The following is a 17,207-nucleotide window of genomic DNA, read 5'->3' on the forward strand; positions in this document are numbered from 1 at the left end:
TACAGCAGAGAAATATAGGTATAGTACATTGCCAAAGATTTCACTTCTTACATTACATGAGTGATATCTATTGTAAATTCTTCAATAGGTCAGAAACCGGAAAGTATAGTCCTCCATACAGTATTATGGGCATCACATAATGCTCCATGCAGAATAATGTGCCCCATATATTGCTCCTTACAATATTATGGGCACCACATAGTGCTCAATTCATAATAAAGTGCCCCATATATTGCTTCATAGTGTTATGGGCACCACATAATGCCCCATACATATTAATGAGCCCCACATATTGCTCCATACAGAATAATGGACCCCAAGCAATGCTCCATACAGGCCAGGCCTCGACCAATCAGCGACGGGCACAGCATGGCGACGATGATGTCATAATGGAAATCCCGCGTCTCTGATTGGACGAAGCCGCCAGGCCTCGACCAATCAGCGACGGGCACAGTATCGACGTAGATGTCATAATGGTTGCCATGGCGACGATGATGTCATAAAGGTTGCCTCGACCAATCAGCGACGGGCACAGTCTGCCACGAATTCGCCTCGACCAATCAGTGACAGGCACAGTATCGACATAGATGTCATAATGGTTGCCATGGCGACGATGATGTCATAAAGGTTGCCTCGACCAATCAGCGACGGGCACAGTCTGCTGCGAATTCTGGAATCATCATTGTCCATATACTACGGGGACATGCATATTCTAGCTCTCCATAGTGCGGCACCCCCTTACATCTCCTCCCTCATTTCTGTCTATCGGCCTAACCGACCTCTGCGCTCTGCAAATGACTTTCGACTAACCTCTGCACTAATCCGTACCTCCCACTCCCGACTCCAAGACTTCTCCCGTGCTACGCCAATCCTCTGGAATGCTCTACCCCAAGACATTAGGACCATCCACAACTTGCATAGCTTTAGGCGCTCGCTCAAAACACATTTGTTCAGAGCGGCCTATCACATTCCCTAATCAAACTCATTTTATGTTTTTGTGCATGTGTAACCCATTCACTACTTCCATCTACCCCCACCCCCAGAAGATGGCTGGACCATCACTGTAAATTCACCATTGTAAATACACACCTGTGCTTTGTATCTCCCCACCTCATTGTAGATTGTAAGCTCTCACGAGCAGGGTCGTCTTATTTTGTCTTATTTTTGCTTTATTACTGTATTGTTAACGTTGTTACCTATGACTGTTGTGTTTGAAACTGTTAAACTGTAAAGCGCTGCGGAATATGTTGGCGCTATATAAATAAAGATTATTATTATTATTCTAGAATACCCGATGCGTTAGAATTGGGCCACAATCTAGTACAGAATAATGAGCTCCATATATTTATCCATACAGAATAGACCTCATATAGTGCTCCATACAGTATAATGAGCCCCATATATTGCTTCATACAGAATAATGAGCCCCATATATTGCTTCATACAGTATATAATAGGCCCCATATATTGCTCCATACAGTATAATGAGCCCCATGTATTACTCCGTACTGTATAATGGGCCCGATATATTGCTCCATACATAATGGGTCCCATATAATGTTCCATACAGTATATGATGGACTCCATATAAAGCTCCAGTATATGATGGGCCCCATATATTGCAGGCCCTATATAATGCTCCATACAGTATAGGATGGGCCCCATAGTGTATAATGATCCCCATATATAGCTCCATACAGTATATGAGCCCCAAATAATGGTCCATATAGTATAAGCCTCACATAATGCTCCATACAGTATATGATGGGCCCCATATGTTCCATATAGAATAGTTACCACATAATGCTCCATATATAATTGGACCCCATATATAATGCTCCAGTGTATGATGTGCCCATATCATGCTCCATATATAATTGGCCCCATATATGATGCTCGAGTATGATGGGCCCATATATGATGTTCCAGTGTATAATGGGCTCCATATATGATGCTCCAGTGTATAATGAGCCCCATACATGATGGGCCCCATATACAGTGGGGCAAAAAAGTATTTAGTCAGTCAGCAATAGTGCAAGTTCCACCACTTAAAAAGATGAGAGGCGTCTGTAATTTACATCATAGGTAGACCTCAACTATGGGAGATAAACTGAGAAAAAAAAATCCAGAAAATCACATTGTCTGTTTTTTTATCATTTTATTTGCATATTATGGTGGAAAATAAGTATTTGGTCAGAAACAAACAATCAAGATTTCTGGCTCTCACAGACCTGTAACTTCTTCTTTAAGAGTCTCCTCTTTCCTCCACTCATTACCTGTAGTAATGGCACCTGTTTAAACTTGTTATCAGTATAAAAAGACACCTGTGCACACCCTCAAACAGTCTGACTCCAAACTCCACTATGGTGAAGACCAAAGAGCTGTCAAAGGACACCAGAAACAAAATTGTAGCCCTGCACCAGGCTGGGAAGACTGAATCTGCAATAGCCAACCAGCTTGGAGTGAAGAAGTCAACAGTGGGAGCAATAATTAGAAAATGGAAGACATTCAAGACCACTGATAATCTTCCTCGATCTGGGGCTCCACGCAAAATCCCACCCCGTGGGGTCAGAATGATCACAAGAACGGTGAGCAAAAATCCCAGAACCACGCGGGGGGACCTAGTGAATGAACTGCAGAGAGCTGGGACCAATGTAACAAGGCCTACCATAAGTAACACACTACGCCACCATGGACTCAGATCCTGCAGTGCCAGACGTGTCCCACTGCTTAAGCCAGTACATGTCCGGGCCCGTCTGAAGTTTGCTAGAGAGCATTTGGATGATCCAGAGGAGTTTTGGGAGAATGTCCTATGGTCTAATGAAACCAAACTGGAACTGTTTGGTAGAAACACAACTTGTCGTGTTTGGAGGAAAAAGAATACTGAGTTGCATCCATCCAACACCATACCTACTGTAAAGCATGGTGGTGGAAACATCATGCTTTGGGGCTGTTTCTCTGCAAAGGGGCCAGGACGACTGATCCGGGTACATGAAAGAATGAATGGGGCCATGTATCGTGAGATTTTGAGTGCAAACCTCCTTCCATCAGCAAGGGCATTGAAGATGAAACGTGGCTGGGTCTTTCAACATGACTATGATCCAAAGCACACCGCCAGGGCAATGAAGGAGTGGCTTCGTAAGAAGCATTTCAAGGTCCTGGAGTGGCCTAGCCAGTCTCCAGATTTCAACCCTATAGAAAACCTTTGGAGGGAGTTGAAAGTCCGTGTTGCCAAGCGAAAAGCCAAAAACATCACTGCTCTAGAGGAGATCTGCATGGAGGAATGGGCCAACATACCAACAACAGTGTGTGGCAACCTTGTGAAGACTTACAGAAAACGTTTGACCTCTGTCATTGCCAACAAAGGATATATTACAAAGTATTGAGATGAAATTTTGTTTCTGACCAAATACTTATTTTCCACCATAATATGCAAATAAAATGATAAAAAAACAGACAATGTGATTTTCTGGATTTTTTTTTCTCAGTTTGTCTCCCATAGTTGAGGTCTACCTATGATGTAAATTACAGACGCCTCTCATCTTTTTAAGTGGTGGAACTTGCACTATTGCTGACTGACTAAATACTTTTTTGCCCCACTGTATAATGCTCCAAACAAAAAAAAATTAAATACTCACCTCTCATCGCTGGCTGCTGCTCTGCTAAGGACTCCTAAGCGTCGTCGTCTTCCAGCTCTCTGAATTGTGACTGCTCAGAGGGCGCACAGAGGTGACGTCATTGTGCCCTGTGACCTGAACGGCAGTCATCAAACGGTGCAGCGGTGGAGCTGGGATAGGTAAGTATCACAAGTGCCGAGACCCTGATCAAGCGGAGGGGCCCACTCGTGGGTGTCTGCACTAGCACAGACACTGGGCCCCCATAGAGCGCAGGTGTCCCTGACGGCGAGTGGGCCCCCTGCCTGCTCAGGGCCCTGGCACTTGCCCGGGTATGCCGAGTGCTGATGCCGGCCCTGAGCGGCGGCAAGTGGGGTAATAGTTGGGAGGGTTGATGTCACCAAACAATAAAAAGGTCAATAAGACACATAGTTGTTACATGTTAAATAAAGACACAGCAAGAATAAATTATTTTAATGAAATAAAACACAACAGTTTGCCATTTTTAATATTACTCCTAGTCTATGTGAAGCCCTTGATCTCCTGCAAAAAAAAAAAAAAAAGCCAAAACAAATGCTACCTGTTCCGATGTAATCCATTTAATAACGAGTGTCCCACGACGTTCTCCCGTGTAGGGCAGTCACATCTGGAGATGTGACTGCCCTACCCGACCTCCAATACACTGACAGAAGATAATTGCTCCTGCAGTGCATCAGAGTTCATCTGAGTTTGTGCTCTCACTTCACGGCATTACCACTGCGTGAGAATTTTCTCACACAGTGGTGCTGCAAGTGACGGCATGAACTCCGGTGAACTCTAGGTAGCAGAGTGATACATGGCGGGAGGATTATCTCCTATCACTGTATCCATGTAGAGTGGTGGAGATCGTCATGGGACACTCATTATTAAATGGATTACATCGGAACAGGGAGTATTTGTGTTGGTTTATTTATTTTTTATTTTTGGCAGGAGATCGAGGGCATCGGGGATTAGCTGTTTGGTGAGTATGAATGTGTTGGTTTTTTTTACTATTGAACACAGTAGCCGGATGATTGGACTACTATCCCATCGTTGGCTAATGCAGTCACTGCTATATTTGACAGCAGACATGGCTGGATGGTACTAGCATTCCCATCGGGCGATGCCTGCCTACAGACACCCGCAGACACACACAGATACACACAAGATACACACAGACACCCGCAGACAGACACACACAAATTCTCCAATCACACATAGTCTCTAGCCACACACATATTCTCCGCCCACACACTCTTCCTTCTTCCTTTCTGCAGCATTTTTCGCGCACACCTCTGCAGCAAATCTGCAAATCTTTTTACAACGGCGGTTTTGCTGGGGATTTTACTGACTCAATGGAAGTCAATGGGTGCAGTAATGCTGCAGATCCGCAAAAAGAATTGACATGCTGTGGAAAATAAAACACTGCAAATCCACGCAGATTTTTCCGCAGCATGTACACACCAATTCTGGATTCCCATCGATTAACATTGGTTTTGCACTGCACTGCGGATGTGGTGTAATTCCGCGAATCCAAAAACGCTGTGGATCAACAACAAAATCTGCAACGTGTGCACATAGCCTTAAAGAACAGAACGTTCGGGGAATTCCTCAGAATGAGAGTTCAGGACACGGAACAACTTTTTGACTAAAGTGGAGAAAGAGCGCATCTTCTTGAGATGAAGGTAGTTCAAGATGCTTACAATTTACATGTCTTACAATTAGCTAACATTAAGAGATCATTTCAAAAACAATTTTACTTTGATGAGGGCGAAAAAGCAGGACATGTCCTAGCAATAATAGCAAACGCACAGAGGGGGGAAACATATATTGCGGCACTGAGGGATGAGACTGTGGAGATGATGTATGAAACCCCACAAATATTAAAACAATTTAAAACGTTCTATGAATCCCTGTATACATCCAGGGCAACTGAGAAGCCATCCCAGACGCAGGAGTTTGTGCAAGAAATATCTCAGATGAGGATAAACGTTGTTGGACAAGCCAATCACGTTGGAGGGGGCGGTGGCAGACATGGCAAATAATAAATCCCTGGGCCCTGTCCAGCCTCCCGGCTTGTGATTGGTTGACCGCGCCGCAACCAATCACAAGCCGGGACGTCACGGGAGGCTGGACACGCGCCCATTTTAAAATGCGCGTGTGTCCAGCCTCCCGGCTTGTGATTGGTTGACCGCGCCGCAACCAATCACAAGCCGGGACGTCACGGGAGGCTGGACACGCGCCCATTTTAAAATGCGCGCGTGTCCAGCCTCCCGGCTTGTGATTGGTTGACTGCGCCACAACCAATCACAAGCCGGGACGTCACGGGAGGCTGGACACGCGCCCATTTTAAAACGCACGCATGTCCAGCCTCCCGTGACGTCACGGCTTGTGATTGGTTGCGGCGCCCATGTGACTGCGACGCAACCAATCACAAAGCCGGGACGTAAGTTTAAAATCCTTAAGGACCTGAAATTACGTCACGGCTTGCTGTGATTGGTTGCGTCGCCCATGTGACTGCGACGCAACCAATCACAAAGCCGGAGCGTAATTTTAAAATACTGAATGACCTGAAATTACGTCACGGCTTGCTGTGATTGGTTGCGTCGCCGCCACATGGGCGGCATGCGACCAATCACAAGCCGGGACTTCACGTAAGGAAAGAAAAGCGCGAATTTTAAACAAAGAACGCTGCCGCTTCCCTCGGTAAGGTGCAGGCTGCGTCGGAGAGGTGAGTATAGCAATATTTTTTATTTTAATTCTCTCTTTTACACATTTTTACATTAATGTTGTTTCGATACCGATACCCGATACCACAAAAGTATCGGATCTCGGTATCGGAATTCCGATACCCGCAAGTATCGGCCGATACCCGATACTTGCGGTATCGGAATGCTCAACACTACTCATAAAGTGACACTGGTCAGAATTGAAAAAATTGGCCTGGTCATGAAGGTGAAAACAGACTTAGGTGCGAAGGGGTTATGAAGTGCTATTAGCTCTGCAGTTCTGCTGTTTTTGTTCTACATTGCACATAGCACATAAATAAATTCAGGAAATTTCCACAAATAGCATTCATATGCACAATTGTTGGAACATAAGAGGAAAGTACATCTCAGTCACATAGTTACACACATTTAAGTACTTTATTATGTAATAGGCAAAGAGAAAATCTTATATTATCATTACCTATAAGGTTTCTACTCCAATATAAACAGTTCCTAACTACCCAACTGCCCTATCTATTCTGTAAACAGTAGAGTTCTCTATCAGGATGCCCATACCTATGCGCTGGGGCACATCTATGAAATCAAACTAGTATTATATACACGTAATGTTTGTAAACCTATCATTTTTGTTTCTTTTGTTTACAATTACACCATCCAAACAGCCAAGTACTCAAAATTTGTATCCACGCAGGTCTATTAAGAATAATCTTTTCCTTCATAAAAATGGTAAAGATTTTTCAACTACATTGAACTATATGCGCTGTAACCAGTCAGTCCTATTACAACATTTTCTCTTACCATTAATCTGGCCTCATTCAATATTTAGCTTCAATTCTAATCCGAGGAACAGTTCATGGTTCTATCTGCCTTAACATCTAAGACAGAGTATGCAAAAATAGTCAATAATTGTATCAATCTTCATAAGTGCTTGACACAATCCCGATAGCACTTTGAACACTAGCTAGGAACTGGTCATTATTTGTTGTGGTGGATGATTGCCTTATATTAATCCTATTTGCAATATCAAGAAACAATTAACAGTATTAATACATATTCTAGTTGAACTTTGTGCAAAAGACTGTTTCCTTTGTGTGCTTTTAATATTTAGTTCCAGCGGTGTTCATAAAACGAGTGCGCATGTAGACCTGCACGTGCATTGCACACTTCCACAGTCTGTCTTCCTGGATTCCTCTTCGTTCCAAGAAACAAGTTTCTTCAATGCTACGATCATGTTCTGAACTTACAAACCCCAAAACATTCTTGCTTTTCTATAAAGAGCAGCATTATCATAGTTATGCATATTATTAGCATTATTCACACAGTTTTCAGTTACAGTCGTCAACATTTTATGGTGGTCAGCTCATCTTCAACATCTTTACAACACTATCACTGGCTGACTATGACTTGATTGCTGGCCATGGAGTGTCCTGTGTTTGCCTGAACATCTACAAATCCCATTCTCTGACGGCGCTTCCGCTGCTCGGTCATCTAAATGAAAAAACGTACAAGAGAATGTATCAAATATGTCTGTAAATTGGTTTCTGCCTCAGTACTTACACTCTGCAGCCTGGCATATATTAATCTCTAAGGATAGTTAAGTGAATGATAAATTACTTGCATAGTATTCGTGTTTGAAGGAACTACAGAAGAGTAAAAACCTTGTCATCCAATAGTGAAGCAGTAAAATTGAATTATGTTAATATCCAGAGGGTGAGAGATTCATTATCTTCTAGGAATAATCATGGACCATCATAATATACAATACCAAAAGTCTCTAAGACCTTCTACTGCTCTAACAGATTGGTGGTAGTTGTGATAGCACATAAAGCTGGTGCTGAAGCTGAATAAGCAACTGGTGAAAAGGGCCATGTAATATCAACTGTACAAAGCGTAAAATTGCAGCATGCACTGACAGATTACATTTTGCAGACCTGCATTTCCAGATCATGGTTGTTAGGGCTGGCGGAACGCACCGAGTAAATATAGAGATGTTATTTGGTGCGTTCGCAGCCCGGGGTCCACCGTGCAGGAAAAGAACCTGCTGCTGGCAAACGGCGTCACTATATGGTGGTAGAAGCTATCTCTGTTGCTTCACAGAGTCGCTATAAAGAAAGGACTGTGTCCTGTTAAACTCCACAGGAATACCCAGTAACTGCTGAGCAGATAGCAGCTCGTGGTCACGCAGTCAAGGAGGCAAACATACAATCTCCTCACCGGAGGAGCCGGTATTCTAGGTGGCTTATTTCAGCCGGGGCCCTGAAACCATACACACAATCACCTCACCGGAGGTGCCGGTATTCTAAGTGGCTTATTTCAGCCGGGTCCCTGAATCCACACAAGCGTGACCACATTGGCGCAAAACTCATGACATGCATTGATACTAGCGCATGGCCGTGCGGCCATGCAAACCTTATATAGCTGCAGCAAGTACAAGACCCTCCTAGAAGGACCAATGAGAGGCTGCCACAGAGCCTGAGCACCTTCAGGACCTTCCTGGACAACCAATGGGCTTTGCTGCAGTATCCAAGCATGTGACCCTCGATCTCCAATTAGAGATCTTACCCTGGGCATGCTCAGAAGGAGAAAAGCAGGACTTAGTCCCAAAAGCGTCTGCTCGCTGCTGCCCAGCACTGGCTTCAATGGCAGAAGCTGGAAAAGCAGCAGTAACCCTTCGCACAGAGTCAGACTGAGCGAGACACTGGGACCGACGTCTCTGCTGAGCAGGCTCCACTGCGGCAGGAGAAGAATGGGAGACCGCAGCAGAGATGGCCTGAAATTCCCCCCGTGCAGAGGTGGGAACTCGACCCCTAACAATGGTGCCATACAATCACAGCGACTTATGAGCCAAAGAGATTTCATGTGTCTCCTCTATACAGGTCAAGCTATGCGGAACCAAGCTGGTTTTGGTATAATTTACAGAAAGGGTCATGTACACATGTGGTCAAAATTGTTGCTACCCTTCGTTTAATGACAGAAAAACCCACAATGACTTTTTCAATGAAAAATTGGCTCCAATCTTTAGCGGACACCATGTCGCATTTGGAGAGCTCCTGTGTGCCTAAATATTTGAGCTCCCCCACAATTGACCACATTTTAGAAACTAGACCCCCCAAGGAACTTATCTAGATGCATAGTGAGCACTTTGAACCCCCAAGTGCTTCACAAATTGATCCGTAAAAATGAAAAAGTACTTTTTTTCACAAAAAATTTCTTTTAGCCTCAATTTGTTCATTTCCACATGGGCAACAGGATGAAATGGATCCTAAAATGTGTTGGGCAATTTCTCCGGAGTACACCGATATCTCATATGTGGTTACAAACCACTGTTTGGGCACACGGCAGAGCTCGGAAGGGAAGGAGCTCCATTTGACTTTTGAATGAAAAATTAGCTCCAATCGTTAGCGGACACCATGTCACGTTTGGAGAGCCCCTGTGTGCCTAAACATTGGAGCTCCCCCACAAGTGACCCCATTTTGGAAACTAGACCCCCCAAGGAACTTATCTAGAAGCATAGTGAGCACGTTGAACAACCAGGTGCTTCACAAATTGATCCATAAAAAATCAAAAAGTACTTTTTTTCACAAAAAATTTCTTTTAGCCTCAATTTGTTCATTTCCACATGGGCAACAGGATAAAATGGATCCTAAAATTTATTGGGCAATTTCTCCTGAGTACACTGATACCTCACATGTGGGGGTAAACCACTGTTTGGGCACACGGCAGGGCTTGGAAGGGAAGGAGCGCCATTTGACTTTTTGAATTAAAAATTAGCTCCAATCTTTAGCGGACACCATGTCGCGTTTGGAGAGCCCCTGTGTGCCTAAACATTGGAGCTCCCCCACATGTGACCCCATTTTGGAAACTAGACCCCCCCAAGGAACTTATCTAGATGCATAGTGAGCACTTTTAACCCCAAGCTGCTTCACAAATTGATCCGTAAAAATTAAATAGTACTTTTTTTTTTCACAAAAAATTTATTTTAGCCTCAATTTGTTCATTTCCACATGGGCAGCAGGATAAAATGGATCCTAAAATTTATTGGGAAATTTCTCCTGAGTACACTGATACCTCACATGTGGGGGTAAACCACTGTTTGTGCACACGGCAGGGCTCAGAAGGAAAGGAGCGCCATTTGACTTTTTGATTGAAAAATTAGCTCCAATTGTTAGCGGACACCATGTCGCATTTGGAGAGCCCCCGTGTGCCTAAACATTGGAGCTCCCCCACATGTGACCCCGTTTTGGAAACTAGATCTCCCATGGAACTAATCTTGATGTGCGGTGACCACTTTACACCCCCAAGTGCTTCACATAAGTTTATAACGCAGAGCCGTGAAAATAAAAAATCTTTTTTCTTTCCTCAAAAATAGTTTTTTAGCCCGCAATTTTTTATTTTCACAAGAGTAACAGGAGAAATTGGACCCCAAAAGTTGTTGTCCAGTTTGTCCTGAGTATGCTGATACCCCATATGTGGGGGGAAACCACTGTTTTGGCACACGTCGGGGCTCGGAAGAGAAGTAGTGACGTTTTGGAATGCAGACTTTGATGGAATGGTCTGCGGGCATCATGTTATGTTTGCAGAGCCCCTGATGTACCTAAACAGTAGAAACTTATCTAGATATGTGGTGAGCACTTTGAACCCCCAAGTGCTTCACAGAAGTTTACAACGCAGAGCCGTGAAAATATAAAATAATTTTTCTTTCCTCAAATATGATGTTTTAGCAAGCAATTTTTTATTTTCACAAGGGTAACAGGAGAAATTGGACCCCAATAATTGTTGCCCAGTTTGTCCCGAGTATGCTGGTACCCCATATGTGGGGTTAAACCACTGTTTGGGCGCACGTCGGGGCTCGGAATGGAGGGAGCACCATTTGACTTTTTGAGCGCAAGATTGGCTGGAATCAATGGTGGCGCCATGTTGCGTTTGGAGACCCCTGATGTGCCTAAACAGTGGAAACCCATCAATTCTAACTCCAACACTAACCCCAACACACCCCTAACCCTAATCCCAACTCTAGCCATAACCCTAACCACAACCCTAACCCCAACACACCCCTAACCACAACCCTAACCCCAACAAACCCCTAACCCTAATCCTAACCCTAACCACAACCCTAACCCCAACACACCCATAGCCATAACCCTAACCACAAGCCTAATCTTAACCCTATTTCCAACCCTAGCCCTAATTCCAACCCTAACTCTAATTCCAACCCTAACCCTAAGGCTATGTGCCCACGTTGCGGATTCGTGTGAGATTTTTCCGCACCATTTTTGAAAAATCTGCAGGTAAAAGGCAATGCGTTTTACCTGCGGATTTACTGCGGATTTCCAGTGTTTTTTGTGCGGATTTCACCTGCGGATTCCTATTGAGGAACAGGTGTAAAACGCTGCGTAATCCGCACAAAGAATTGACATGCTGTGGAAAATACAACGCAGCGTTCCCGCGCTGTATTTTCCGCACCATGGGCACAGCGGATTTGGTTTTCCATAGGTTTACATGGAACTGTAAACCTGATGGAACACTGCTACGAATCCACAGCGGCCAATCCGCTTCGGATACGCAGCCAAATCCGCACCGTGTGCACATAGCCTAATTCTAAGGCTATGTGCACACGCTGCGGAAAACTCTGCGGATCTGCAGTGTTTCCGCAGCTGCGGGTGCGCAGCAGTTTCCCATGAGTTTATAGTTCAATGTAAACCTATGGGAAACAAAAAACGCTGTGCCCATGCTGCGGGAAAAAATGCGCGGAAACGCAGCGGTTTACATTCTGGAGCATGTCACTACTTTCTGCGGATTCCGCAACGGTTTTACACCTGCTCCAATAGAAAACCGCAGTTGTAAAACCGCAGTGAAATCCGCAGAAAAACCACGGTGAATCCGCGATAAATCCGCAGCGGTTTTGCACTGCGGATTTAACAAATCTGCTGCGGAAAAATCCGCAGAGGACCAGAATACGTGTGCACATACCCTAACCCTAGTTCTAACCCTAACCCTAGTTCTAACCCTAACCCTAACCCTAGTTCTAACCCTAACCCTAGTTCTAACCCTAACCCAACCCTAGTTCTAACTTTAGTGGGGGAAAAAATAAAAAAAATATATTTTCTTTATTTTATTGTTGTCCCTACCTATGGGGGTGATAAAGGGGGGGGTTCATTTACTATTTTTTTATTTTGATCACTGTGATAGGTTTTATCACAGTGCTCAAAATGTACATTGAACGAATCTGCCAGCGGCAGATTCGGCGGGCGCACTGCGCATGCGCCCGCCATTTTGGAAGATGGCGGCGCCCAGGGAGAAGACGGATGGACACCGGGAAGCTCGGTAAGTATGAAGGGGGGGAGATCGGGGCACGGGGGGTGGATCGGAGGACGAGGGGGGGGGTGGGGTGGATCGCAGAACGGGGGGAGCAGACAGGAGGACGGGGGAGCGGACAGGAGGAGGATGGAGGGGACCGGACCACCGAACGGAGGACTGGGGAGTAGATCGGATGCGGTGGGAAGACCAGTATTTCCAGCCATAGCCGATGATATTGCAGCATCGGCCATGGCTGGATTGCAATATTTCACCAGTTTTTTAGGTGAAATATTACAAATTGCTCTGATTGGCTGTTGCACTTTCAACAGCCAATCAGAGCGATCGTAGCCACGGGGGGGTGAAGCCCCCTGGGCTGAAGTACCACTCCCCCTGTCCCTGCAGATCGGGTGAAATTGGAGTTAACCCTTTCACCCGCTCTGCAGGGACGCAATGATTCTGTGACACAGCATATGCGTCACAGGTCGGATTGGCACCGACTTTCATGACGCATACGCTGTGTCACAGGTCGGGAAGGGGTTAATTAAAAAATGTTTGTATTATTTTTATCTGTTGGACTTTTGTACTCTCTTTATTCTCTGGTTGCAAGTTCGTATATGAGAGTGTCCATTGTTACTATAACTTCCTCTACCACTGGGATTGAGGTATTATGGATTAACTTGTATTCTGATTTGAAGAAGTGGGTTTTTCTAATCTTGGAATCAGTAAGTAGGCCTGTATATAGGGCTACAGATAGTCACTGTGTTGTGTGGTGACATGGTGTGTATCACACTCAACATGGACCACAGGAAGCGAAGGAAAGAATTGTCTCAGGAGATTAGAAAGAAAATTATAGACAAACATGTTAAAGGTAAAAGTTATAAGACAATCTCCAAGCAGCTTGATGTTCCTGTGACTACAGTTGCACATATTATTCAGAAATTTAAGATCCATGGGACTGTAGCCAGCCTCCCTGGACATGGCCGCAGGAGGAAAATTGATGACAATTCAAAGAGACGGATAATACGAATGTTAACAAAAGAGCCCAGAAAACATCTAAACAGATGAAAGGTGAACTTCAAGCTCAATGAACATCAGTGTCAGATCGCACCATCCGTCGTTGCATGAGCCAAAGTGGACTTCATGGGAGATGACCAAGGAGGACACCATTGTTGAAAAAAAATCATAAAAAAGCCAGACTGAAATTTGCCAAACTACATGTTGACAAGCCACAAAGCTTCTGGGTGAATGTCCTATGGACAGATGAGAGATGAGACAAAAATTGAACTTTTTGACAAGGCACATCAGCTCTATGTTCACAGATGGAAAAATGAAGCATATCAAGAAAAGAACACTGTCCCTACTGTGAAACATGGAGAAGGCTCTGTTATGTTCTGGGGCTGCTTTGCTGCATCCTACACAAGGTGTCTAGAATCTGTGCAGGGTACAATGAAATCTCAAGACTGTCAAGGCATTCTAGAGACAAATGTGCTGCCCAGTGACCGAAAGCTTTGTCTCTGTTGCAGGTCATGGGTCTTGCAACAGGATAATGACCCAAAACACACAGCTAAAAACACTCAAGAATGGCTAAGAGGAAAACATTGGACTATTCTGAAGTGGCCTTCTATGAGCCCTGACTTAAATCCTATGGAGCATCTTTGGAAAGGGCTGAAATATGTTGTCTGGAAAAGGCAACCTTCAAACACGAGACAACGGGAGCAGTTTACTCTTGAGGAGTGGGCCAAAACATCTGTTGAGAGGTGCAGAAGTCTCATTGACAGTTACAGGAATCGTTTGATTGTTGCTGTATGTTGCTGGATCTTTGTGTACAAACGGATCAGCACATATATATTTGTTTTTTCCTACGTACCTTTTGTGTCCTAAGGGGGTACGCCAACCCCTCTTTTTTAAGTCCCTTGTATGTGTCATATCACGTGGTGAAGATATCACAGTTAGTCTTTTTTAATTTTTGTACATTAAAAGTTAAATTTTACTCCAATTGCTATACACATTTAAGAATTTTCATTGGAATATCCCGCTAGCTTTCTTTTTTTTCTTGAGGAGTGGGCCAAAACATCTGTTGAGAGGTGCAGAAGTCTCATTGACAGTTACACGAATCGTTTGATTGTTGCTGTATGTTGCTGGATCTTTGTGTACAAACGGATCAGCACATATATATTTGTTTTTTCCTACGTACCTTTTGTGTCCTAAGGGGGTACGCCAACCCCTCTTTTTTAAGTCCCTTGTATGTGTCATATCACGTGGTGAAGATATCACAGTTAGTCTTTTTTAATTTTTGTACATTAAAAGTTAAATTTTACTCCAATTGCTATACACATTTAAGAATTTTCATTGGAATATCCCGCTAGCTTTCTTTTTTTTCTTGAGGAGTGGGCCAAAACATCTGTTGAGAGGTGCAGAAGTCTCATTGACAGTTACAGGAATCGTTTGATTGTTGCTGTATGTTGCTGGATCTTTGTGTACAAACGGATCAGCACATATATATTTGTTTTTTCCTACGTACCTTTTGTGTCCTAAGGGGGTACGCCAACCCCTCTTTTTTAAGTCCCTTGTATGTGTCATATCACGTGGTGAAGATATCACAGTTAGTCTTTTTTAATTTTTGTACATTAAAAGTTAAATTTTACTCCAATTGCTATACACATTTAAGAATTTTCATTGGAATATCCCGCTAGCTTTCTTTTTTTTCTTGAGGAGTGGGCCAAAACATCTGTTGAGAGGTGCAGAAGTCTCATTGACAGTTACAGGAATCGTTTGATTGCAGTGATTGCCTCAAAAGGTTGTGCAACAAAATATTAAGTTAAGGGTACCATCATTACTGTCCAGGCCTATTTCATGAGTTTCATTTTTTTTTTTAATTCTGTGGAAGCAAGGTTGAAAGGCAATGTCTGACTTTCATTTGTTCATTTTCATATATTTTTTATTTACTATTACTTTTGTCAGATTCAAGTTATTTCTGTGACAATTGTGGGTTTTTCTGTCATTAACCCCTTAAGCCCGTATGACGTACTATACCGTCGAGGTGGGGTGGGCCTTAATTCCCGGTGACGGGATAGTACGTCATACGCGATCGGCCGCGCTCACGGGGGAAGCGCGGCCGATCGCGGCCGGGTGTCGGCTGCATATCGCAGCTGATATCCGGCACTATGTGCCAGGAGCGGTCACGGACCGCCCCCGGCACATTAACCCCCGGCACACCGCGATCAAACATGATCGCGGTGTACCGGCGGTACAGGGAAGCATCGCGCAGGGAGGGGGCTCCCTGCGTGCTTCCCTGAGACGATCGGTACAAGGTGATGTACTCACCTCGTACCGAACGTCTTCTCCCTGCAGGCCCCGGATCCAAAATGGCCGAGGGGCTGTATCTGGGTCCTGCAGGGAGCACTTCCGGGTCGGAGCAGGCTGCAGATGAAAGCTGCAGCCTGCTCCGATTAAAGTATGATCGCCGATCTGATAGAGTGCTGTGCACACTATCAGATCTGCGATCTGTGATGTCCCCCCCTGGGACAAAGTAAAAAAGTAAAAAAAAAAATTTCCACATGTGTAAAAAAAAAATAAAAAATTCCTAAATAAATAATAATAATAAAAAAATATTATTCCCATAAATACATTTCTTTATCTAAAAAAACCAAACAAAAACAATAAAAGTACACATATTTAGTATCGCCACGTCCGTAACGACCCAACCTATAAAACTGGCCCACTAGTTAACCCCTTCAGTAAACACCGTAAGAAAAAAAAAAAAAAGAGGCAAAAAACAACGCTTTATTACCATACCGCCGAACAAAAAGTGGAATAACACGCGATCAAAAAGACGGATATAAATAACCATGTTACCGCTGAAAACGTCATCTTGTCCCGCAAAAAACGAGCCGCCATACAGCATCATCAGCAAAAAAATAAAAAAGTTATAGTCCTCAGAATAAAGCGATGCCAAAATAATTATTTTTTCTATAAAATAGTTTTTATCGTATAAAAGCGTCAAAACATAAAAAAATGATATAAATGAGGTATCGCTGTAATCGTACTGACCCATCGAATAAAACTGCTTTATCAATTTTACCAAGCGCAGAACGGTATAAACGCCTCTCCCAAAAGAAATTCATGAATAGCTGGTTTTTGGTTATTCTGCCTCACAAAAATCGGAATAAAAAGTGATAAAAAATGGTCACGTGTCCGAAAATGTTACCAATAAAAACGTCAACTCGTCCCGCAAAAAACAAGACCTCACTTGACTCTGTGGACCAAAATGTGGAAAAATTATAGGTCTCAAAATGTGGAGACGCAAAAACTTTTTTGCTATAAAAAGTGTCTTTTAGTCTGGTTTCACACTTGCGTTTTTATCTGCATGCGTTTTTTAAAAAAAACGCATGTGTGAAAAAATGCATGTAAACGCGGTAAAACGCATGCGTTTTTATAGAAAAACACAAGAAAACAAGAAAAAAACCCTAACCCTACCCCTAACCCTACCCCTAACCTGAAATACGTGGCACTGAAATACGTGGCACTGAAATATACGTTTATATACGTA

The 17,207-nt window shown here is 43.8% G+C and overlaps 1 protein-coding gene across 2 annotated transcripts in view; it reads right to left on the bottom strand.

Moving 5' to 3' along the window:
• Positions 1-6,759: 6,759 nt before the first annotated feature.
• Positions 6,760-17,207, bottom strand: part of ITPR3 (inositol 1,4,5-trisphosphate receptor type 3) — an 825,364-nt gene continuing 814,916 nt past the window's right edge. For both annotated transcript variants that reach the window (XM_077295501.1, XM_077295502.1), the window contains one exon: positions 6,760-7,849. In XM_077295501.1, the coding sequence (XP_077151616.1) occupies positions 7,748-7,849 (102 nt within the window). In that variant the 3' untranslated portion in view covers positions 6,760-7,747. The remainder of the gene's footprint in view (positions 7,850-17,207) is intronic.

The sequence above is a fragment of the Ranitomeya variabilis genome, chromosome 3, assembly GCF_051348905.1.
Source record: "Ranitomeya variabilis isolate aRanVar5 chromosome 3, aRanVar5.hap1, whole genome shotgun sequence".
NCBI lineage: Eukaryota > Metazoa > Chordata > Amphibia > Anura > Dendrobatidae > Ranitomeya > Ranitomeya variabilis.